Source organism: Perognathus longimembris, chromosome 12 (assembly GCF_023159225.1).
Source record: "Perognathus longimembris pacificus isolate PPM17 chromosome 12, ASM2315922v1, whole genome shotgun sequence".
NCBI lineage: Eukaryota > Metazoa > Chordata > Mammalia > Rodentia > Heteromyidae > Perognathus > Perognathus longimembris.
In genome coordinates, this window is record NC_063172.1 from 8,665,457 (window position 1) to 8,691,062 (window position 25,606).

General features: G+C 39.8%; 1 protein-coding gene across 4 annotated transcripts in view; it reads left to right on the forward strand.

The window, feature by feature from the left end:
- Asap1 (ArfGAP with SH3 domain, ankyrin repeat and PH domain 1) overlaps nt 1-25,606 on the forward strand; it is a 292,770-nt gene that overhangs the window by 178,767 nt on the left and 88,397 nt on the right. For all 4 annotated transcript variants that reach the window (XM_048358418.1, XM_048358420.1, XM_048358419.1 and 1 more), the window contains exons 6-9: nt 18,626-18,700; nt 19,238-19,287; nt 23,196-23,325; nt 24,498-24,583. In XM_048358418.1, the coding sequence (XP_048214375.1) occupies nt 18,626-18,700; nt 19,238-19,287; nt 23,196-23,325; nt 24,498-24,583 (341 nt within the window). The remainder of the gene's footprint in view (nt 1-18,625; nt 18,701-19,237; nt 19,288-23,195; nt 23,326-24,497; nt 24,584-25,606) is intronic.

Sequence of the window (25,606 nt, forward strand, 5' to 3'; positions counted from 1 at the left end):
TCTGAGGTTGCTCAGGAGGTGGGGGATGGCAAGAAAGGAAGTAAAAGAAGACTCAGACACTTGGGTAATAACTGACAAAAGATTCAGGAAGCTCTTTTTTCTCTTAGGTAGGTATGTCACAAGGTTCTCTTGCTGTTTTTGCTTCCAGAAGACTTAAAAATATTTGTCTTAACTCAAAAATCACCACCCCCAGGTTTTTGCATCATTCCACTCCACATCAGTTGACTACAAGTCGCTGTTCTTTTGCGTGCATGTGTGCTCACAAGCCAGTCAAGCAAGCAGTCAGAGGCTGTATGTACTTGACTTAATATGTTGGTTTGCAACTGATAGATATTGAAGACCTTTAAACCAGGCAATATGGTGGGTGCTATGTATAGTAGATTTAACACATTTATACAGTTAGCAAGCAGACTTGGACCTAGTGTTCTGTCTCTTTTTACCTACTCAGTGTTTGTCTCAGATATGGAATCCCAGCTTTTATTCACTAGCTTTATAGGTGGATTACTTTATTTCTCTAAACAATTTCCTTATCTGTAAAAAGAACCAATCATCTTGTCTTTATTGCTCTGTTGTTGTTGTTGTAGCCATACTAGGGTTTGAACTCAGGACCTTATTCTTGCAAGGCAGGCTTGAGCCACAACCCCAACTCATTTTGCTTTAGACATTTTTTTAAAATAGGCCAGTCTCGATCATAATCATCATATTCATGCTTTCCATGTACCTGGGGATGGAAAGTGCCTTCCACTATAATCAGCTTTATTGTTTAAGATGAGGGTCTCTCAAAACTTGTTGCCCAAACTGGTCTCCAAGCACTTTAGCTTCTTAGATAAGAGCCTACCTGGCTAAACACAGAAAAATCACCTATTTCCTCAGTTCCCTCATTCTAGCTCTGTTATGCAAGTCCTTAAAACCAATATTCATTCCCACAACTTGGAGCCTGTGAGGTAGAGAGGATTTGCAGGGTGTTGAGCTGCCTGAGGTACCCTTCCTAGTCTCAGTGCGAGGCACTTCACGCTATTGCTACAGATGAACACCTCCTCCTGAGACCTGTGTGCAAGGACATACCTACGAGGGGAAAAAAGGAGCACATGAAAAATTGAGTAGAATTTGAAGCAAATTCTGTAGTCCAGACACTTAACAATTTCTTAATTTTCAGTAATAAAATTTGGGGGTTTCTTGCTGCTAGAGAGTGCTGATGCAAAGAAACCTTCTGTAGTATTTTTCAGCTTTTTTTCCTTTTGTTGTCAGTACTAAGACTTGAACTCAGGGCCTGGGCACTGATCTCTTAGCTTTCGCTCTCCAGGCTGGTACTTTACCATTTTAGCCCAGCTCTACTTCCAGCTTTGTGCTGGTTAACTAGAGATAAGAGTCTCACAAACTTTCCTGCCTAGAGTGGCTTTGAACCATGGTCCTCAGATCTCAGACTCATGAGTAGCTAGGATTACTTGAAGTGAGCCACCAACACTCAGCTTATTTTTCAACGTTCTTGTGAGTATTGGTTTTTGTTTTGTTTTTTTTTTTTCAAAATAAAAATTTAAATCAGCATAAGCCATCAAATTCTAGTCTGGGAGAAAATATAAAAGGAAATGTTTAATAAAACATTAGTTGAAAATTTCATTATAAAACAAATGTATAGGACTGGAAATATGGCTTAGTAGTAGAGTGCTTTGCCTAGCTTGCATGAAGAGAAGCCCTGGGTTCAATTCCTCAGCACCACATAAACAGAAAAGGCCGGAAGTGGCCTGTGGCTCAAATGGTACAGTACTAGCCTTGAGCAAAAAGAAGGTCAGGGACAGTCCCCAGGCCCAGAGTTCAAGCCCCAGGACTGGCCCAAAAAAACCCAAACAAATGTATAGAGCAAAAGTCAAACTCTCTTACTCTGGTATCCCTTAAGACAACTGTTTTCCAGTCCTTAGCTCAGTTCCTTTGTGCTTTTCTAGGTCTTGCTAACAAGTTTCTCTTCTTAAAAACCTTTTTGCAATCCCTGTTTTGCAAGAATAGAGAGATTACTGCTTACTCCTAAAAATGAATGTCTAATATTTATTTTAAAAAATTAACTCCAGGAAACGGAAACAAGAGGTTCTTTTCTTTGTTACTGTTTCTGTTTTCTTTTCCTTTTGTTTGGTAGTTTATTTGTCTTAGGGAAGGTAAGGGGGGGATACAGAAATGGAGGGACAAAGGGTGAACAAATGCAGCAATGGTACTCACTGGACACTGTGTTGAAAATGTACTGTACAACTTGTGGGTGGGGATGGGAAGGAAAAACTGGGAGCGTGAGGGAAGAGATGACATTGTTCAAAAAGAAATGTACTCTACCTGACTTATTTAACTGTAACCCCTCTGTACCTTTACAATAACAATAAAATTTTATGCATTAAAATTTTTAAAAGGAATATTGAATTGAAGTACCACTAAAGCCATTGGAAATGTTTAAGCAGGAGAGAGGGAGGGGAAAAAAGTGAATGTCTTGGAAAATGCTGCCTCTTAGTGGCAAGAAGCCAGGGAGCTGTGGACATAATCTACTTCACTGTTGCCTTCAGTATACCTGTGGTCTAAGGAGACCCGGGTATAAAGAATTATTCAGCAGGTTCTTACCCATGTGGCCTTGGCAGGTTACTTGGGCAACTTCTGACTCTTGCTTTCATCCCTGTTGTAAAATAGGGTTAATCATCCCTTATTACTGTGGTTCATTCAAATGTTTATTAGGGTTCTGTATGAGCACTGTGATTCCACAGGAGAGATTCCACAGTTAGAACAGACAGTGGCCTTGTCCTCCTGAAATTTTCATTCGAATAGCCCTTTACAACTGATATTTGTGAAGTACCCGGGTAAAACTTGGTTGGCATTATATGCTTAGTTAGATAGTTACATTTTTTTAAAAAGTAACTAGATACATTTCTTTAGTCAACTTGCCAATCTCTACTCCTCCTTGCTGTGGTTACAGGTGCATCCTAATGAAAGTCAGCTCCAGACATGCAAGCTGTCATTCTTGGCCTAGGCAGTGTTCCATGCTTCATGTTCTGGTACAGCCCTTCTACTGGGGAGCCCTCTAGCACTTAATGTGTTAACAACAAAGCCTTTCTTCACAGTGAAGCTTCCTTAAAAAAAAAATAAGAACAAATGTTAGAATGTTCTTGTCTTCAATGTTAAGTGTTTTTATTGTTTATTTGATTATATGGTATCAATATTATGTCGTTTTATTTCAACCATTGGAAGGAAAGGCACAAAATAATTACTTGCTGAACACAAGTGCTGACTGGGCCTTCTCAGTTCCCAGCATGCCATCATTACCTGTGATCCTGGCAAAGAGGTTAAGAAGTCAACAGACAGAATTATATCCATTTAATTTTCCTGAACCACAGTGGAAGAGGAAAGGAGTAAATGGATGAATTGAAAGATTTTCAACAGGCAGAGAAAACCATGTAAATACCATGCCTGTCACCAGTTGCAGCTTAGTAGTGGTTTTAGAAAATACTTGTAAACCTTTCTTAGCATACAGAAGATAGAGGAGTTCTAGTCTAGCCAGAACTCATGATCATCTGGTTTCTTCTGTGCCCTATGCCTTTGGTTAGCTCTGAAGCTTGCCTGCACGCCCAGGGTCATCTAACAGTTGGAGGACAGTTATTGCTTCACAGCTTTTGGAACAAAGCAAAAATTTCTCCAGCTGCAGGGCATTTCCTGTTTGTAGTTTCTCCTGCAGAATCTTGTGGTTTGGGTTAAGAAAAAAATATTTTTTTAGTTTCTTCTTTTCTTTCCCCTCAAATGAGAATAGCTAGAGAATAAGCATGTTGGGTCTAGAATTTTGTCAAGTAGATTATATCTCACACTCTTTGAAATACTGAACATGTGGAGTGAGTGGCTATACACAGTAGTATATTGAACTCTTAATACATTTTTTGGAAACCTTGTCTTTCTGCAACATGACAATCAGAATGGTTCAGTGTTTGGAGCATCAGAATCCCTGACCTGCTTCACTACAAGTGAGGTCTATTTATGTGGGTGGGCAAAAGGGGAAGAGTCTTGTTTTTTTTTTCTCTTCTGCTCTGGAAGTCGTACAGGCTCAATGTAAAAAAATGTAGAAATATTAGAAAGTTTAATAAAGATGATTGCATAATTCTATGATCAGTTAATAGTTAATTATTCCGTTGGGAAAATAGTTTATAGATTTACATAAATACCAATAATTTACATATGTGTCTGTGTGTACACTATATTGATATTTCTTATCCTTTTCAGATATAAAGATATACATCTCACCTAGTCCATGATCTCCTATCTAAAACTCTAGAGGTTGCTTCAGAAGTCAAAGTGTATTTTTATACGAGGATAACACAGTGTATATGTACCATGTTACATAATGCATCCCATTTTATATAATACATGCCAGTGACTTCTTTAGCCCCTTCTTACGATTAAACACAATCTCTCTTGTGCACTATTTGAATGTTCATATGAAGTAAAATGAGTCATATATCATGGAGAATCTCACCTCAAGTCAGAGTTTAGCCAACCAAATGGATTCAGGCCAGGTCAGCTTTTAGTGTGAAATGAATTTTTAAAAATAAAAGGAAAAGAACTTGTATTAAAGTGTGTGTGTGTGTGTGTGTGTGTGTGTGTGTGTGTGTGTGTATTGTGGTCATCTCTTACAGGTGTTTTGTAAAAATTTTTGAGGTGTGGTAGTTCTCAATGACCACATAAAGTTTCAAAAACTTATTTTAACAGACTACATAGTATTTCTTGAATTTTATTCCTAACTAATGGGTTAGATTTTACATGCCTCAGTCTAGTGTGCCTTACTTAGGTAAATGTATCCAATATACAGAAAATCCTAGCTTACCCGGGTTGAATTTAAAAGTAGTTCATCCTGAGTTTTTTTTAAATTATTTTAAGATTTTTATTTATTCTATTTCAAAAAAGGGTACAAATAATGCATTTTTAATTAGAATTGAATCTTCTACCTATAGCGGGAGTAATTCTTTTAATTTAAAACAGTTGTGTGTGTCTAGTGTTATTCAATGTGAGACACTCACAGAACAGTATTTTGATACTAGGAGAGACTTAAGTTTTAGAGCTGTGAGTCTGTGAAAGGAAAGAAGGGAGAAGAAGGAGAAGTGATAGACACTAGTCATTTGTTAGTAGAGTTTCAACAGCCATAAGAGAGGATTGGATTACAATGAGAATGGTACTCGGAAATGCTCTCTGGTATTCTTAGTATTTGTTTATCAATCTTTAAAATAAAAGAAGAAGAAGAAGAAGCCAGGCATGATGACGTATGCCTGTAATCCTAACTACTCATGTGGATGAGATTGGGAAGATAAATGGTTTAAAGCTGGAACACAAAAACTTCAATAGAAAAGGCTGGGCATCACTTTTGGCCATCTACCCAAAAGATTACAAACAAGACCACACTAAAGCAAAGCCACCAGCACAGCAATGTTCATCACAGCACAATTTGTCATCACTAAAATATGGAACCAACCCAGATGCCCCTCCGTAGACAAGTGGATCAGGAAAATGTGGTACATATTCACAATGGAATTCTATGCCCCATTCATAGGGAAATGGAAGGACTTGGAAAAAATTACACTAAGTGAAGTGAGCCAGATCCAAAGAAACATGGACTCTATGGTTTCCCTTATAGGGAATAATTAGTACATGTTTAGGCTAGTCATAGCAGAAGATCACAAGAGCCCAATGTCTATGCCCTTATGAACATGTAAGATGATGCTAAGTGAAATGAACTCCATGTTATGGTATCAAGTGTTATATCACTGTTGTAATTATTTTCAACATGCCATGTGAAAAAACTGTACCCTTTGTTTTTCTCTTGTATTACCTTCCTGTGGTTTCACCCCCCGCTATCACTGTATCTGATCTTAGTACCCTGGATACTGTATATACTGGTATTGGAACTAAGGAAGGGAAAGGGAATACCAAAATCGAGAAACAAAGGATAAAAAGACAACAATTCCAAAAGCAATATTTACAAAACCATTTGGTGTAAACCAAATGAACAACTCACTGGGGGAAGAGGGAAGGGGGAAAGGGGAAGTAGGGGAAAAATGAGGGAGGAGGTAACAAGTTAAATAAGAAGTGTACTCCAGGGGCTGGGGATATGGCCTAGTGGCAAGAGAGCCTTCCTTGTATACATGAGGCCCTGGGTTCGATTCCCCAGCACCACATATACAGAAAACGGCCAGAAGTGGCGCTGTGGCTCAAGTGGCAGAGTGCTAGCCTTGAGCAAAAGGAAGCCAGGGACAGTGCTCAGGCCCTGAGTCCAAGGCCCAGGACTGGCCAAAAAAAAAAAAAAAAAGAAGTGTACTCCACTGCCTTACATATGAAACTATAACCCCTCTGTACTTCACTTTGACAATAAAGGGGGCAAAAAAGAACTATTCACAATAGCTAAACTATTGAAACAATCTAGATGGCTTACAAATAAAAAAATTTATATACATATATAAAAAAAAAAAAAAGGAAAAAGCTGGGCATGGAAACCCGTACCTGTCATTGCAGCTACATTAGGAAACGTAAATAGGAGATTGAGGTCCAGGCTTTCCCAGAGGTAAACATAAGACCATATCTTAAAAATAAAGCAAAGAAAGGCTAGTGACATAGCTCAAGAGATAAAGTGCCTGCCTAACCAAGTATCAGGCTCTAAATTCGTACCTCAGTACCACCCAAACGAAGGTACTCAGTTTTCCTACTCCACACTTGAGCAGCACAACACTCTATCTGAAAGGGCGGGCGGGGGGGGGCGGGGTGGAGAAAAGAAGGCTTAAGACAAAGCTTTTAAGACAGATAAGGATATCATTATTTTATGCTCAACTTTTCCTTATACAAATTTAACAATAGTTGTAGTGTCCTAACTATGCCACACACTATTTTAAATTAGAATAGACAGGGCTGGGAATGTGGTTTAGTGGTAGAGTGCTTGCGTAGCATGCATGAAGCCCTGGGTTCAATTCCTCAGCACCACATGAACAGAAAAAGCCAGAAGTGGTGCTATGGCTCAGGAGGTACAGTGCTGCTACCCTTGAGCAAAAAGAAGCCAGGGACAGTGATTATTCAGGCCCTGAGTCCAAGCCCAGGTCTGGATTAAAAAACAAAATAAAATAAAAATTAGAATAGACTAAGATGTGCTGTGGTAATAAATTGGGTCCCATTTCCCCATGGCTTAGTTTACTAGTACTGGAGGGATTGGGAGTCTGGTTCATAGATTATCAATAAGTTAGGCACTAAGACACATGGAGGCTCCTCCTTCTCTATTTGGTCTGGCTATGGACCCAGGACACTGAGGACTTCTTGTGGCTTTCTGGATATTTTAGTTCTTGTCTCCACCTAGCTGCAATGGACCAGAAAATGGAAAAGAAAGAATGGAGTATGTGGTGAGCGAGCGTTACTGTCTGCTGTCTGTGCCTCAGCCATAAGTACATTTGGCATATTTACTCACAGCAGCCTATCAGGTCACTGATCTTAATTTTTGTTGGTGTACAGCAGGAAAAAAAACAAAAAACTTAGTTACAAGTTCAGGTCTAAGAGCCATTGCTCTAATCTAGAAGTCTACATTAGAGAACACTTGATTGTCCCAATATATGAGCATCTGCTCGTGGACATAGGCTTACTGCTAAACCTGTATTATGTGGAACAAAGCAGTGGTGCAGATGTTGCAAAGACAAGGCAAAAGCTGCTTTGAGACTTTCTGTCTTCATTCTAGAAGCCTCCAGAGTTGTTTTTCCTAGCCCAAATATGGAGATACGTTACAGAAAGCAAATCCAGATGTTTTCATTAGCTCAAAAGATTTCTGTCCTACACTGCTCCACATCTGCTCATTGGAGCCCTCGCACTCTTCCTTACCATCCCATTTCCCATCCTAGGCCTCTTGTCCTGATTCTCCCATTCTTCCTGGCTGCTTCACATGAAATGTTCTGTCTCAAACTGGTGGTGGATTCCTTTGCAGATGGCACCTCTCGGTCTCTCCTTACCTCCTCATCCCATTACTCTCAGAGCCATTTACCCCAGCCCAAGGAGAGGTTGGCACCTTCTTGTGATCTCATGGCAGCCAACCCTGGCATCACAGATTAGTGAGGGGACCATGGCTGAGTTCCAGGCTCCACTTGTACATACTAGGTGTGTGCTTTGAGCTGTCCGCACCTTGCTGCACACTGTACACAGAAGGCATTGCCTAAATCCCATGCCTGATTCTTCAATATAAGTTCTGCACTGAGAAGCAGTAATGTTTCCTATGACATTTGCAGTTCGCATTTATATGTTCAAGGCTTAGACATCTCACCTTAAGGTGGAAAAAAAAACAACTGTTCAAATAAACCCACAGACTTGCCTGTTGTATAAGAAGCAACTTTCCATTGAACCACTTTGAGAAAGGCTGAGATACTTGCTGAACCTGGGGATCTGTTTTCTTTTTTGTGCTTTTTAAATAGTATTCTATTTTACTTCTGCCCTTCTAGAATTTATCTCAGCATATGATTTCTGGTTTTTTTCAACATGTTGCTTCTTAGACTTTGCCTCTTTCTATTTTAGGTTTTATGGTAGTTAAACATGAAATATTCTGCCTTATTAGGTCTTAAAGTCTTGTTACATCTTCCGCCAGAATTGAATAGACCTTTTTATTGACTTATTCCTCCAGCTGTACTAAGAAATTAGGGGAGGGGGGGTGAGGAAAATTCAGTTGGGAGTTCAGAGAGTTGGCAGCTTCACTGCTTTGAAGTTAGATATGACTGAGTTCAAATCTCTGATCTGCTGCTTCGCAGGCTAGGTCACCAGAGACAGATTTGTTCATTGTTATTGAAGCACCATTGATCTGAGACTAAGTAATTAATAGGTATCTAGGAAACTCTGTTCTCTTCAGCTTTGTATATTTTCCTTAGGTAGTAAGTAGAAACATTAAGTAGTATTAACAAGTACTTGAAACACTATGTAGAGAGTCAGGTGAGTTTAAATGAAAGACAGTATTTAAAAAGAAAGACAAGACTTCCTAAAGCCTATCCTAACTTGGCCAGCACTTACCAAGTGCCCATTGTATCTCAGGCTTTGTGGTACGGCTTACTGTCACTTTCTGTGATGCTTATACAAAACATTTTGAAAGTTGAAAGTACCATCTAATTTTGCAAAGAAAAAAAAAACATGGTCATGGTTTAGAGCCAGAGATTTTAAATGAAGGCTTTGTGCTCTGCAGATTCCACAATGAGGAAACTTTTTCTTGGTTTCTGGAAGCAGGTGACATCTTGGTAGTTCTAAGAAGATCCCTTTTTGGTGGCCTAGAGACATACCTGTTGCCTGATGGTGAGAATCATGGTTACCATTTAGGTGGATTCTTTCAGTTACTAAAATCTCAGTGAGAATCAAAGGAAGTCAGTCTAATAACACAAAATAAGAGACCAAGCAGATGGGGGTGGGGGGGACAGAACAGTCTAGTCCAAGACAGCAGGTGACTCTATTGACTCATCAGTTGGATGAAGGATTGATGTTCACTGGAAATTATTGCCATGTCTTTCTGTTACATAGGAAGTGTGTATATGTTTATTTTATTAAAGATATTTTTAATTGGGTTAAGATACTGAGTAAAATCAGTTGTAAAACATGTATAATAATGTGTGATAGAGATGCTCAGAGAAGGCAAGGAAAACGTGATTTGATGTCACTTACAATATGGTTTTGTTCTAGGTAAACATTTGCAAATTATAAGATACATGCACGGAAATGAAACTAAAGATCTGAAAATTGATCGTGAGCTAATTTAACACTTCAAGTACACTAGCAAAATGTTTAGTGTTAAGATGATTTTTTTCCCAAACCACAGCCCAGCTCTATAGCTTTCTTCTCCCTTTGCTTTCTCATTTCTTAAGTTGACAGATCTTAGCTCCTCCCCCTTTCCATAGAATTATCCTCAAAAGAATCAGATGCTACACATAATGCAGAGGGAAATAGTGCTTTCATTTTCACTCAGTGTAGGAGATGATGGTAAATCTAACCTACCATTTACTTAAATTAGACAAAATATGATTGCATTATTTTAAGTTAAGGAATTCTCATCTTCCCTTTCACTCCCACACATACCCATTTTTGTCTGTAACACTTCTGCTTACATTCCATCCTGTCAGTTGCTGATCCCTTCAGCTGATAATATCATTTGGTTTTCACTTTGCTGTGGAGCTTCTCCAAATCCCCCAGAGCAGTCCTTTACCTCTGTTCTTTCTTCCAGCTGATTATGGCTCAGACTGGGCAGGTGATTTTTCTTTCTCTCCCTCCCCTGGGAATTTTGGATTTTCTTCTACTTTGTACAGCTCCTTAGTCCAAGGCCATGGTTCTCAAACTTGACCTTGATCCATTTCATGCCAAGAATTAATTAAAATTTAGACCATTTGGTCCCATCAGTTTCTGATCAGTCAGGACATTATGACTCCTAAGTTTCCCAGGGGTGCTGAGATGTCTGGTCCCAGGACCACGCTTTGAGAACCACCAGGAGGGATTACAAATGCACAGAGGTCTGCAATTCCTTCGTGGTGTGCAGAAGCTACAGCTTCTTTCCTTTGAAGTTTCCACCTTGTTACTTTTACTTTTCCAAGTGTAGCCTGGTGCACATCTTACATTAATAATCCAAGAACAAGTTGAATAAAAAAACAGGTTGGTGATGTCGCCCTCTTGTGTTTCTGTGTCATATTACCTTTTACTAACTTTCTGAATACAAAAGTAGTATTAGTTCTTTGTTGGAAACTTGGAATATACAAGGAGAAAACCTGAAAATTAAAAATCTATTGTTCACTGTTAAAAGGGTGTGTGTGTGTGTGTGTATAACTACTGTAAATGTCCTTTTTCCCTTCATGCATATGTTTTAACTCAGAACTTTTTAAGTGTTTAGTCCATAGTGGTTATTTTCCACTTAATTATTTTTAAAAGGTTGGGCTATCCCTGAGCTTAGCGCAAGGCTAAGTTTATACCATTTGAGCTATAGTCCACTTGCAGCTGTGGGAGGAAGGGATAGTTTATTGGAGTTAAAAGTTTCACAGGCTTTTCCTGCCTGGGCTAGCTTCAAACCATAATCCTCAAATCTCAGCTTCCTGGGTAGCTAGGATTAAAGGTGTGAGCTACTGTCACCTGGATAGAAAGCATTTTTCTGTTTTCTAAAATATTGTAGTCCAAGATCCTTTGCTGATTGGAAGCATAAAATCCTCTGAAGCTGAGCTGCCCTGTGTGAGGCCTGTAGGAGCCAGGCTCCTCGCCCTATCACCACTGGCAAATTAGCATACCCATCTTATATTTGTACTGCCGTTATTCAGTCTCCCGTTCTAAGCATTTCCATTGTTTCACTGTCTAAAACCGAATAGTTAAGGCCTGTCTGAAATCTTTATACATTTAGGGGTTATATCTTGTTTAGATACTGGTTCATTGCTGTGTGAATTCAGTGTAGACCTTCTGTTTGGGTCACTTAGGACAAGAGGAACTGAAAACCAGACTGTTCTGGTCAAAGTAATCTCAAGTTGTGCAGATAACCAGACTTTCTCAGAAGGGTATGTTTATGTTCTACTTGAGCTTTTACATTGGCTGTGTGAACCCTATTGGAAGTCAAGGATATTGAATGGGATTTACCATTTGGCCCTTCTAACTCCAGCTTTATTGCTGAACTATTCCAGTCTTGGTTTTGTGTGTTTCTTTGGTGGCTGAGGACCAGGGCTCCTCTCCCCGTTCCTGTCTAGTGTAAGCATCTCCCTGTTGGTGTTTCACCCGCTTGGTCTAGACCTTTTGTCACTGTGCTTAGTTGTGTCTCATAGTTGTTATATGATAAATTATCCAGGAAGCCACATTTTGAAGGATGTAATCTTGGAGCCTTTAGCAGTAGCGGTCTGCAGGCAGCCAGATGTTACAAAGGCCTGCAGCCTGCAAATACCCTTAACACTGTTAGGAAACCGATCAGAGAAGAAGGATAGAACAAAAACAATACCAGCAAATCAATTCAGCTCCAGTGGAGAGCTGACTTGGGACACCTTGGTGACCAGAGACGAGCCAGGAAACAGGATGCAAACACAGAGCCGAGGCATGGCGTAATGGCGCCTGGGGCCGGTCTGACACTAAATAGGGTCAGGTCAGGGGCAGAGTCACAGGAAGCTCCCCGTCCCAGGCACTGTCAAGGCCAAGTGCCCACCCCTGTCTCTAGGAATTCAGGCACACCCATGAAGACAAAATGCCAGACCATACAATTCATCCTGTGGCCAGTGATGGCGCTGGCCAGATCTGACCCCCTTCCTTCAGTAGCTCATTTTAAACTAGGAAGTATAGCTTTGTCAGTGCAGAGATGAAAAGTGACCTGCATTGACTGTACCATCAGGTATAGGCAGCTTCCCATCTGGAAGAGGTCTCCTGATCTCTAAAGCTTTCTTCCCCTCGTTGTAGCTAGTCTGACAAACACCTCCTGTGAACTCACTGCCCAGCCTTTCACCTTAGTCCTGTCTTCCTGCTTCTCTTTTCTGGTACTCAGCACCAGAAAATCTAGGGAGACCAAAGCTTCAGATTTTATAACACTTTAGATCTCAGGACAGCTCACTTGATTTAGAGATTTCATTAGTTCATCCATTGATTCAATTTACAAGCCTTTTATTTAGAAGATGCATGTCAGCTCTGTGTCAAGAGTTTGAAGTGATCAAGAAACAGATAAGTCCAGGCAAATTGCAAAGCTTGGAGCTCTAGTAAGTGTGTGACAGATCAACATAGGCTGCAGAGATCATAAACTCATACAAATCCCTGAGTAGCTAAGGTAATAACAACTCTCTTAGAAGTGCCCTCAACCTGTGAGCAAGTAGTCCTTCTTTACCCTATCAGTGTGTGTGACCAAATAAAACCTGACTTTGTTTAAAAGGAATAGTGGCTGATAATAATTATATAATAATATTTGTATCTGTAAGAAGATACTATTATAAATAGTTCATTGACTTTGGAGCAACACTTGGTTCATGGCTTCATCGTTCCCCTTACTGAGCTGTGTTTGAACAATTTATTTAATAATGCCTTCTAGGGCTATATGAAGTAGCTGCCTTGAGGCTTTATGTAATAAACTGAATTTCACTCAATTTCATAATTAGAAGAAAAGACATGATTTGGAGGCTGAGTGTCAGTTTCACATTACCATGACCAAAATACCTGAGAGAACAGCTTAATGAAGGAATTACTTCTTTTGGCTCATGGTTTTAGAGAGTTCAGAACAGGGAAGGGAAGTGGAGCCGTTTACATCATGGTGGACAGGAGGCAACAAGAAGGACTACAGGAAGGGGCTTGGCACAAAGACAGAGCCCTGGGAACCCACTCTAGGTACTTCTACTTTATGCAATAACGCTATCATATTATGACTCCATAAAGAGATTCATCCATTCATAGGTCAGAGCCCTCCTGAATAAGACATTTCTTAATACAGTCAAGTTGACAATGAAGGTTAACTACCGCTGACTGAGTCATGGAATCGGTTAATCAGTGTTTGAGTAGGATGAGTGGGACGCAGTGGAGCCTCACTGGTGCCAGTCTGGCTTTGGCTGGTTGAGGAAGGTGCTGGGGCACCAGGAAGGTTGAACAGTTTGCCAATGTGGTGTATGGCTAACTTGCCTCTACACTTCTTTGTTCTGGACAGCAGCCTACTGACAAGTCAGCCATTTGAAATCACTTCAGGGTAGATGACTGCCTGAGGCATGAAGGAGTTAACACTGTAGACTGAACACCTAATTTATACCAGGGAATTGCCAGCTTAACTGCTGGGAGCTGGCTCATTATTTTAATTGGATTTTCCAATGTGTTGAGCAAGTCAGCAGATTTGCATTAGCTTTACTTTCACAGAAAGTGTTACTGTCTGCCGAGGGGAAGGAGAGGGAGAACCAATAGCTAGTGGAGAGAGACAGTCAGGAATTAGTGCCTGATGACAAAGCAAGAAAACTATGTCCTCTTTAATTAATACAGTCTAAAGTGCGTGTAGGAACCGTGGATATCTCATCTACAGAGTGAGGCTAGTCTCTCCCCTCTCCAAAGCAAGAAAAGGGAGCACTGCTGCCTGTGCCCCTTCGCCACCTGCTAGACAGCACAGCCCATTGAGTGGCTAAGGGTCAACCAGGCACAGTTCAGGCAACCGGAGGTCATGGTATTCTTGGATTCCTTTTTGGAGATCTGGCCAGTTAACAAGCTAAAGCATGTGAGGTCCTCCTCCCTACAGAAGTTTACCTTCAAGTGAGAAGAGACAGGCAATATATTCATAAACAAACAAAAAGATCATTTAATTGGTGGTGAAGTTGTAAAGTGAGTATAAAAAATAAAATTATTAGCCAGGCACTGCTAGCCCATTTCTGTAATCCTAGCAACTCAGGAAGCTAATATTTGGAGGATCACAGTTTGAAAACAGCCCATACAAGTAAAGTCTGAAATACTCTGTCTCTAAAATAAGAGCAAAAAAGACATGGTGGAGGTGTGGTTCAAGTGGCAACAGGCCCTGAGTTCAAACACTGAGTAACTGACAACAACACAAAAAGAGTCAAGGCAGAATATGTGTTTACACAGACAGGAAAACTGCCTTGAACTCATCTCCAGCAGCTGGAATGGTGGGGCTGTTAGTAGACTGTCTGTTGTAGCAATTGTCAGAAAAATAGTTATTTTTACCAATGCTAGTCTTAATTAGTTATTTGTTTAAACAGTCCCTTTTGCATATTGGAAGGATACACTTCAGCTTCCATCTGTCTGACTCCTTATTTCTAGTTTGGGTTGATATATATGTTCTGGCAGAGCAAATAGCCCTTTTATAAGGGAAGAAGTTAAACAGTAACTTGTTTGAAAGCAAATATATTTGCTGTACCTAAACATCATTCCTGAAAGGGTTTTTAATACACTGCTTATTTAATACACTTTTTTTTTCTTTTTCCAGTTCTGGGACTTTAACTCAGGGCTTGGGCTCTGTCGCTGAGCCTCTCTAGCTAGGCTAAAGGCTAGCACTCTACCACTTGAGCCATAGCATCACTTCTATCTTTTTCTGAACAGTTTATTGAGGATAAGAGTCCCAAGGCTGGCTTTGAAACATGACTCTCAAATCTCAGCCTCCTAAGTAGCTAGGATTACAGGTGTGAGTCATTGGTGCCTGGCTAATAATGCACTTATTTTTAAAAAACATGCTCTTCACTTTGAAGTCTTGAATCACATGAACAACTTAAATACCATTCCATCATTAGAGGAAAGAAAGTGGTTTGGAAGTTGAGTAAATGAGAATAGAATAATGACTAGAATTTTAGTAAAATGGGTGGGAATAAGTCCACAGTAGATTTGACAGGCTTTCTAAAAATTTATTGAAGATGACCCTGGGAAATTTTGTTCACTGTATACATTGTGTGGATTGTCTGTAACTGCCTGCAGAGGGCTTTGTTACACCACAGTGCAGCAGAACTTGGACAGGCCATACAAAGGATTCCTGAAGGAACAAGAAAAGAAAATCATGGAGTTCTGTGATTGTAGGGTCCTGTGACTCAACTCTGTCACAGAGCAGCAATATCTAAATTGTTTTTTTCCTCTTCATTTGGATTACTGAGATAGAAAGTTTTCGTTTGGCCCTCAGTGAGTACTTTCTAAAGACTTCCTTTTGTTGAGATGGTTCTGATTCCTCTTTGACCTCTGTATATCTCTACAATGGTATTCAGGTAGTTCTCACTCACTCATAATTCAGGATGGCCTAATTTATAGGTCCTTTTTTAACTTCTTCCTGGGAAGTAAACTGAATTAAGTTTGAAAAGTTCAGTGGCTTTCTTTTTCCTAGGCAAGTCCATGAAACTGCTAGATTTCTAATTCATAATGTTTTGCTGCCTTGCCTTACCAGTCCCTAATGATACATGAGTAGATAACCACAGACAAATTCCTAATTCTTCGGGTTTGCCATCACCGCAGCCTTCATCACATACAAGTCTAACCACAGTGATGACAATGAAAGGTTACTTTGTTGGCCAGCTCATGGCTGTGGAGGGACATTTCTTTCAGAACAGCCCTCACAATCAGCACAAACCACAGGTTTTGCAATTCCTTTCTTGATTTGTAATTCACCTTCAGATCAAGGTAGCAATAACAATGTTTGGTTGGTTGGATGCGTTTTGGGTTTCAAGAGTTTTCATTTCAGAAAGATTTAAGGCACTGATGAAAACCATAATTTAGGACTAAGAGGGAAAAACGGTAATCACTGTCTTTTCATGTTTTCTTTTAAATTTTGACTTATTTAAATAAACATATTACCTATTACTGATGTGTTTTCCTTGTGAAAAGTCTTTAATTCCCATCCTGTCCTTTTGCCTAGTTTCCACCTCTGGAGGAATCAGCAGATTACTGTGTTCTTTAGAAATAATTTAAGTGTAGACTTTTTCCCCTCTTCTTTCTGTATAAATCCTTGCATACCACTCCTTGTATATCCTGCATTTTCACAGAAATTTACCTTGGTCATATTTCCAAAGTCAGGCATGAAGAGCTTTCTCATTTTTATGGCTACTGTTTATAAGTTCTGTAATTCATTTAGCCAATCCCTAACCCCTACACTAACCCTGACTCCAACTCCCAACCCTAACCCTACTCTAAGTCCAATTCCTAACCTCTGACCCTAACCTTTACCCTCTAACCATAGCCCATATTGACAGGAACTTCACTTTCCATCAGTATGAACATCTGTGTAGAGCAGTCCTTCGTGTGCACAGATAACGTATTTAATTTCTCCTACAAATCTCTAGGACTGCAACAGTGAACACACAACCTTCTCCCAACAGGCTTGCCTGCAAACCAGGGAGAAGGACAGCAAATACATGAGGAAGCAAGCACATACCCAAGTGGCCAGGGAGGCAAGCCAGGTGCTTTCTAGAAAAGAACCTCACCCACCATCCGTACATGCTCTCATAAGATCCACAGCACAGGGTGCTTGTTGGAGCTGGTACCACAGAATGAAATTGAGAACTGAGAGAAGTCTGATTCTAGCGGTCCATCTCAGCACAGGATATGTCTTCCCTGTCAAACTCTAAGCCAGTGTATTTCAACTTTTATCATTGTTGTTATTGTCACTACTGCTGCTTCTGCCACTGTTGCTACTACTGCTACTACTATTACTCTTTCCTGCAGCTACCCCCATCCAAGAGGCTTTGTGGACATTTTCCCCTCTTTTTCCTACCAACATGAAATTTTCATCACTTTATATCCTGTGGCCATTTAGAGGACCACAACATTTATAAAACCTAAGTGATTTTTCACCCACTTTCCCCAAACGAGTATCCTGTCCCATAACATAACGGACAGCCTATATCACTCTGGCCTGCTAGCCAGGTTGTTCCTGTAGATTGTGGCAAAGTCACAAGGACATGATTATCTTGGCAGGAGTCTCTTGGCTTTGAACTAAGAAAGAAGTGGTTGGTAGTGACCCAGTCCTCTGGTGGCATGCATTGTTAGAAGCCTTCTTTGTGGGTAAAATTAGAGTTGTGAACATGTGGTTGGGAGGACAAGAGAGAGAATGACTTAGGAGCTGCAGGAATTCTAGGATGAGAACACAGGAAGAAGCACTAAGGAGAAGTTGGGAACCAAAGAAAAGGTCTTCTCCTCTCCCATTGCCTTATTCCTATTTATTCTATAGCAATTTGGAAAAATAAACATTTATTTTGTACTTTGTAGATATAAACCAGTACTGTCCATGTTCATTATCTCATTCCACCTTCACAACAGCTTCTAGTAATAGAATGTAATACCCTCACTTTTCCGATGTGGTTAAAAGGCCCACACAAAGCCATAGGTCAGCACTAGATGTTCTCACACTATACTCTCCTCCATGTCTCACACACATCATAGCACCATGTGTGACTGTTGGCTGTGTGCCTCTAGACACAGGAGGTGTCCTTGTCCCTGCCTATGTAACTGCCAGCATAATGTGAGGCACAGAGTAGGTGTTTAGTGAGTAATGATGGACAGATGGACAGACTGACAGGAAAGCATACTTACATGTGACTGAAATCGCTTCTAGAATTAGTTGCCCTGCAAAGCCTTTCTATCCTTCATCTGCAGTTCCTGCTGTCTTGGTTCTACTCCACTCAAACTGACTTTACCTGGATTATTGAGATCTCACTGAAGAAGGATGGTGTTTTAAACAGTTCTCAGTTTGTGATGGAACCTAGCACTGAGGTACTGGGGGACAAGCAACCCAGTCACTGCCTTCCCTGAGTATCCATGCACAAGCAGGCCGTAAAAGAGCACAAAATGAAGATAGAAAGCCAGTTGTATACTTTTCTCCTTCCTCTGACAGAGGCAGCTGAAGAAGATTCCCATAAAGAGCTACAATTTTGGTACAAATGGTAGTGAGATGCTGCGATTACTGGAGGAATCAGTGTCCCGTATACTATGTATGCATGGTGCCCAGGCTCTGGAGCCATGCACCACTCTCTGCTGTGTGGTACCTCCATCTCTGTCCCCATTTCTTCTGCTACAGAGTGGAGGTGGTTATGTTGCCTAAGGCAGGGGGAGCAGCAAGGTCACTGGGGTGACTCAAGTGGAGCTGCATGCACAAAGCCTGTGTGGGAAGTGCTCTGACAAAGGGGGCTGGTATCCTCCTTTTGTATAACTCTCTCCTATCTTTCTACAGCTGCAGGGTCTGAGCCACAATGTGATCTTCACCCTGGATTCCTTGTTAAAAGGAGACCTCAAGGGAGTCAAAGGAGTAAGTGTTTAGCCATTTTGATTTCCACTCCTCTCTTGAAAGGATTGACTTCCTTTTCCTCTTTTAAGATCACAGTAGCACATGTATTTGAAAGACACCCTGAATGTTTTCAAATGAAAAAAAATGTTATTGGCGAAAACGATCATTTAAAAAATGATACCACTTTACATAGTGATATCAAGAAAAGAACAAGATTGGACACTTTCAGGAAGAATGGAGAGCCTTGTGGGTAGGGGATGGGGAGGAGAGATTGAGAGAGGACAGAAGGAATGGAAAGAAGGAAAGAGAAAGAAAGAGTAGGCCTGTGACTTGACTGACCACCATGGACTGGCCTCTCAGAACCTCTGGAGCCTGTTTCATTGGTAGAACGAGGAGCACTCACCTTTCCTACCTGTCTCAGGCTTCACATGTATAAGGTGCACCAAAGCATCTTGGGTAAAGTTTCAAATATCCTATAAAGGAAGGTCATTTTCACTCAGATGTTATTTCAGAATTCTTTAGCAAAAGTAAATTCAGTTTCATTTTCTTCTTTTTAAGGATCTAAAGAAGCCATTTGACAAAGCCTGGAAAGATTATGAGACAAAGTTGTAAGTGGCTCTTTGTTTTGTAGATTTTGTTGTTATAAATTCATTAAAAAATGTAACTTGGGAGTGATATTTGATTGAAACATTGTAAACATATATGGAAATGTAGCAATGAATTCCCCCTCTGTATTACTAATGTAAGCTAAGAAAAGAAAGAAAATGTAACTTAGAAAAGGTTAGAGTCCTTAACTACTATCTTCCTAACAAAAAGCCATTTAGTATGTCCTTGTGGGAACTGAGGTTGAATGCACTGACCTTGATAAAAGTGGTTTATTACCTGGCTACCAGTGGCTCACGTTGTAATCCTATACCTTCTCTGGATGGTGAGATCTGAGGATAATGGTTTGAAGCCAACTCTGACAGGAAAGTCCCTGAGACTGGTATCTCCATTTAGCCTCCAAAAAGCCAGAAGTAGGCTGTGGTTCAAGTTGTAGAGTGCTAGTCTTAGTGGAAAAACTCTGGGACAGTGCCATGACTGGCAGTAAGAAAGAGCGAGAGAGAGAGAGGAAGGAAGAAAGGAACAAAGGAAGGAAGGAAGGGAAGACTTGAAGGCTAAATCAATCTTTGCAGTAATAATCAGAAAGTGGAGTGTTTCTGAAGCCCATTTTCAAATAAATGAAATTATGGGTGGAAGGCTGATCTTTTTTTTTTTTAAGGGACAAAGGATTTATTTTGATTCACTACTTAATATTACATTATCAAAACACAAAAACATGAATATATTCTATTAAGCAAATTAAAATCACTCTACATACACAAGCACATGTGAAACGTTTTTGAAAACGCTCGGTATCTTGACATTTGGTCATTTATTTCTAATTTTAAAAATATACATACATCTTACAGCAAACTGTAATGCTATTTAATATACTTTCTAAGCACCTTCTGTTACTTGTAAAGATATGCTCATCAGTAACCTGAATATAGGTAATTTGAGAAGGTATATTTAAAAGCACACTTTTTCCACATTATTGAAAATATGACACCAATGACTACTTACATAAAATCGGTAAACTCTTTCATTAAGGAGCTTCTCATTTTGTTTCTTGTCTTCTGTTGATTCCTTGGGCTTGAGCTCATGGTCAGTGTGTTGGGCCTGAGCTTCTTTGCTCAAGGCTAGCACTCTACCCTTTGAGCCATCATTTGCACAGCTGACTTTGGGGCAGTCAGTAAGAGTCTCATAGACTTCCTGACTGGGCTGGCTTCAAAAAATAATCTTCTGTTCTCAGCCTCCTGACAAGCTGGGATTCCATATCTGAGACACCCAGGCCAGGCAATTTTGATGTGAATGATATATGTTTCCATATATTTTATGTAAGTTATCTCAGGGCTATCAGGATGATTTGACTTAGAGGAACTCCCACCATTACTCTGCTCAAAGGAGATGTTTAAGGACAAACATCAGGAGTATTCTGAGGGCCTGACCAACAGACATGGTAACACCCATGTACTGAGGAGGACCAAGGAGCCCCAAATGCCTTAGACTGAATACCCAGGCACTCACCTATGACATAGTCGTGGCATTCCTAGACACTTGGGAAGGAGAGAAAACCCTGTGCTGTGTTTCTCAGCACATTTGGGGGTTTCTGCTAACGTGAAAAAGTTGGAAATTATATCCGTGGAAAGGATATTGAAGGAAGGGATGGCCCAAAATCTTCACACCTATCAAGGAGCTCAGATCCAATGGTCTGGGTTAAACTTCATGATAAAAAGTAGAACAAGGCTGGGAATATGGGCTAGTGGCAAGAGTGCTTGACTCGTATACATGAAGCCCTGGGTTCGATTCCCCAGTAACACATACATAGAAAAAGGCCAGAAGTGGCGCTGTGGCTCAAATGGCAGAGTGCTAGCCTTGAGCAAAAAGAAGCCAGGGACAGTGCTCAGGCCCTGAGTCCAAGGCCCAGGACTGGCAAAAAAAGAATACATGAGCAAAAAGTAGAACAAAATTAAATGTCAGATCTTCTCAAACTAGTCTCTCAATTATTTGAAATCTGTATTCCTAATTCTGTCTGCAAATTAGGTTCTGTGTGGTTGACCTTTAGATTGGATTGCATGTCATCCAAATGTACATGTGATGATTCCGCTCATTAAATTATGCAATCTCACTATTGTACATATATATTCATACATATCTATATATTGTTTAAAGATACTTTGACATCCAATAAATCAGAAATGACTCCACTTTCTTTTTAAGATCAAGCTTCCCCAGTGAATCTTACTGTTGAAAAATACATCGTTATTCACTCAGAGATTTTCATCACTCATGACACTAAACATCATACATAATATGGAACATTACATATCCCAAAAACTTGGATGTTAAATAAAAAAGCTATCAATTATAAAAGTTCATCATTCATTTAGATGGAATACTTAAGTGTTTTTAGAACTTGATACTTCAGGGTGTTTAAATGCCATACCTGGTGCTTAGATGAATATTTCTTCACAAAATTAAAGACAAATGAGGTATGTCAAGTGATGTACTCTCCTATTACTTACAAATACATTGTATCCAAGTGCTGGTGGCTCATGCCTGTAATCCTAGCAACTCAGGAGGCTGATTATCTAAGGATCAAAATTGAAAGCCAGCCAGGCCAGGTAAGTTCTCCCTTTAACCTAGAAAGGTGGAATTGGCTGTGGCCTCAAAGTGGTAGAATGCTAGCCTAGAGAGGGCTGATCATTGATGTACTTACCAGAATACAATCGACAGTAGCCATATTGTAGCCTTAGGTACTATCAGTTTAATGTGAGCCTGCCTTCTTTTCCCTGGCTCCCCTCTGACCTCCTCACCTCACAGGAAAATATTTTCATACAATTCCATATTAGATAGTGGGCTATCTCCAAGTCCTAATTTTGTATACTCCAAGGCCAAGTGGCTATGTTGATTAAAATATGGTTGTTGGCATGGGAAAATATCCCAAGTTTAGAAGCTGTTAGAAATTACCTTTAATTTTCATGCATACCCATAAAGACCTATTATATAGCTTAATTGTCTTGAAATAATTCTGTTTTACCATCCACCAATAATCAAAAAGCCTCAAGTCTCCAATTTTATGCTTCTTTTTCATCATGAAGTACTTTACCCAAGAAACAGTAAACTATCAAAATGTCTTCATGCCAAACAAAATGAGAATTTTTATGAGTCTGTTACATGTAAGATCAAAGTTGAAATATACATGAAAATCCACAATGTATGTTTGCTAGATTTTCTACTAATGATTGATTCTGTCAACTTAAGAATTCTTACGTCTTAACCCTAGTAATTAAGAAATAATCAGTGGTTTTCACTAAAGGAACAATATCAGTATGATTTGTTTTCAAAGATTATTTTTTTGCATTGCTAGAATTGAACTCAGGACTTTGTACATATAGTAGGCAAGTACTTTACTCTTTTCTTCTTTTCATTCTTTTTATCAGTTATGGGACTTGAACTCAGGGCCTGGACACTGTCTCCGAACTTCTTTGCTCAAGGCTAGTGTTCTACCACTTTGAGCCACAGTACCACTTCTATAGCACTTTTTTTTTTGGCCAGTCCTGGGGCTTGGACTCAGGGCCTGAGCACTATCCCTGGCTTCTTTTTGCTCAAGTCTAGCACTCTGCCACTTGAGCCACAGCGCCACTGCTGGCCATTTTCTGTGTATGCGATGCTGGGGAATTGAACCCAGGGCTTCATGTATAAGAGGCAAGCACTCTTGCCACTAGGCCATATCCCCAGCCCTCTATAGCACTTTTTGAACTATGTTCCTTACTCAATAGACTTTCTTCTTGAGCAGATGATACAGAACGTTGTCACACATGTCACATAGTCCAGAGTATGCTTTAGGTTCACTCTTGGTGTTGTACAAGAACAAGTGATTTTACTAAAATGATTATAACAACAAAATAAAGCACATCTGCTCTTATTACAGTACAAAAATTGAGAAGGAGAAAAGAGAGCATGCAAAGCAGCATGGGATGATCCGCACAGAGATAACAGGAGCTGAGATCGCAGAAGAAATGGAGAAGGAAAGACGCCTCTTTCAGCTTCAGATGTGTGAAGTAAGATGTCCTTTTCATCATGAGCCTGGAATTGTGATGACTGTTGGTCAGCAGGCTCTATGCTGGAGTCAGGCTGTGTTTGATTATTAGAGGAGGGGACTGTTTCCTAAGGATTCTAATCTCCATTTTTCTCCAAGCCTTTTGGGATCCATCATTGCACTGTTGTCTCATATTTTGAGCCTTGGTCCTATGGGGCTCTATAAGCCAAAACAGGATTCTTTGGTGAGAACCTTAATGTTGCTTGGGAGTGATTGAGTTGTGGGGAAATTTTTGATGAGTAGTAACACTGGTGAATATTACAAGTTTAGAGCATGTGTTTTTTATAATGGGTTTCATTGGAATGAAAGCTTAAAGTAATCATTAAGGAAGTCTTAAGATCGTGAAAGAATGCATGCTGCCTTAAACCTAGCGTAGTGGTTCTCAAACTGAGTTCCCACAGAACACTAGCCCTCCTTACCCTATAGAAAGACCTATTCTCACTGGTTCTAATCTGCTTTTGAGTAATGGAGGCACTTTTGTAGTTTTCAGAAATACTAAAATGGAGATTTTGCTTCATCTTAAGTTTTTTGAGCCAAACTTCCCCCCCCCCCCCATAAGCCTTAGGCTTCTTCAACTTGTTGGCTCCTTATCTCTTTTACATATAATAAAAATAAGTGTGTAAGTCACAAACACGTCCTTACAAAATCTTGACCATTGATGAAAACCATTGCCAATGCTATTTAATTAGCTGTCTAAGTTACTTTTTATTCCCTTATTTGGGGGTAACAAAAATTCCTTCTGATTCACTACCGTGGTTTAAAATTTTCAGTGTCTTGTACATTTTTGAAGAGAATATTATTATTGTTTTCTGCAAATAGCATTTGTCTTTTACATGAACTATAAGTTTGAGATCCACTTCACCATGGGGAAAAAAACACCTGTTCTTTTGCTGTTTTATTTCTGCATTGTTTAGTCAGCTGATTGTAAGAATTTATCAAGTGCTAACACTCTCGCCCATTTGCTGTGTACATCATGACTGCCACATCAGCTTCTCTAAGTTAAGCTCACCCTGTCTAATGACCACTGAGACTAGCTGACTTGCAGAGGTTTCTGAATATGTTCTGTCACCTGAACTCATGACTCAAGAGCCCTATCTGGCGTTCCCAATCTAAAATTCTGCTTTATTTTCACAGTATCTCATTAAAGTTAATGAAATCAAGACCAAAAAGGGTGTGGATCTGCTACAGAATCTTATAAAGTATTATCACGCACAGTGCAAGTAAGTAAATTGTTGCAGTCATTATTATTAGACCCCTTCACTTTTACTGGTTTTATTTTCTCTGCATATTGTTTTCTTCTTTAGTTCTCGGTTGAATGTTTTTATCTTTTACAATTTGTTTCATTGCTACGAAGCTTTTACCAAAATATGAGAATTGGTAACCTGATTTACAACACCTTTGTGTTTTATTCAGGTAACCTAATTTTACCTGAATTTAGAAATCTCGTTCTCTCAAATTGTCTCAGACCATTGGGACTCTTCAATCTGAGTGACTGATTACAAAAGCATGAATTTTCCAAGATACAAGGTGCTTTGTAAATTACACATATAACAACTTGTTAGTAAAGGTGCATGTATGGCACTAACTTCCATGGATAAGACCTCTTTCCCTTATTCTTCTGTTCTTTGCTGTAATACTTGTTAACTTTCTGTCTGTCAAAGACCAGCTACTTTCCTAGGTCCTATGGTAAAATAAAGCAAGTCGTCTTCTTTCTGGAGTTAATTGTCTAGTACAGGATATACAAAAGACTCATCAGTAATCATAAAGGGATAGATAATAGCTGGTGCCATGAATACCAAGAGAAGGAGAGATTCCTGGCAGGAAATCTGAGAAGCAGGAGGATGCTGGACTTTGACCATTGTTGCATAGATCTATGAAGAAGGAAACCCAACACAGGACAAACCAGAGATTGTAATTCATCCAGGGGCAGAACTGGTTATAATGGACCTCATCTGTATGGTGCCTCATGGTTAGATCCAGGAATTCTTTTTTTGTTTAATTAAATTTTATTGATAAGATGATGAGCAGAGAGGGTATAGTTACATAATAAGGTAGTGAGTACATTTCTTGTCATATTTGTTACACCCTCCTTCATTTATCTTTCCCTTCCCCAGTTCATATAAGCATATATACAATATCCAGTGTACCAGAATCATATACAGTGACCACAGGGGGTACGTCAAAGGAAATTCACCTAGTACATTAAACATTGACAACAGTAAAATCCTCCTGTTTCCATCTCT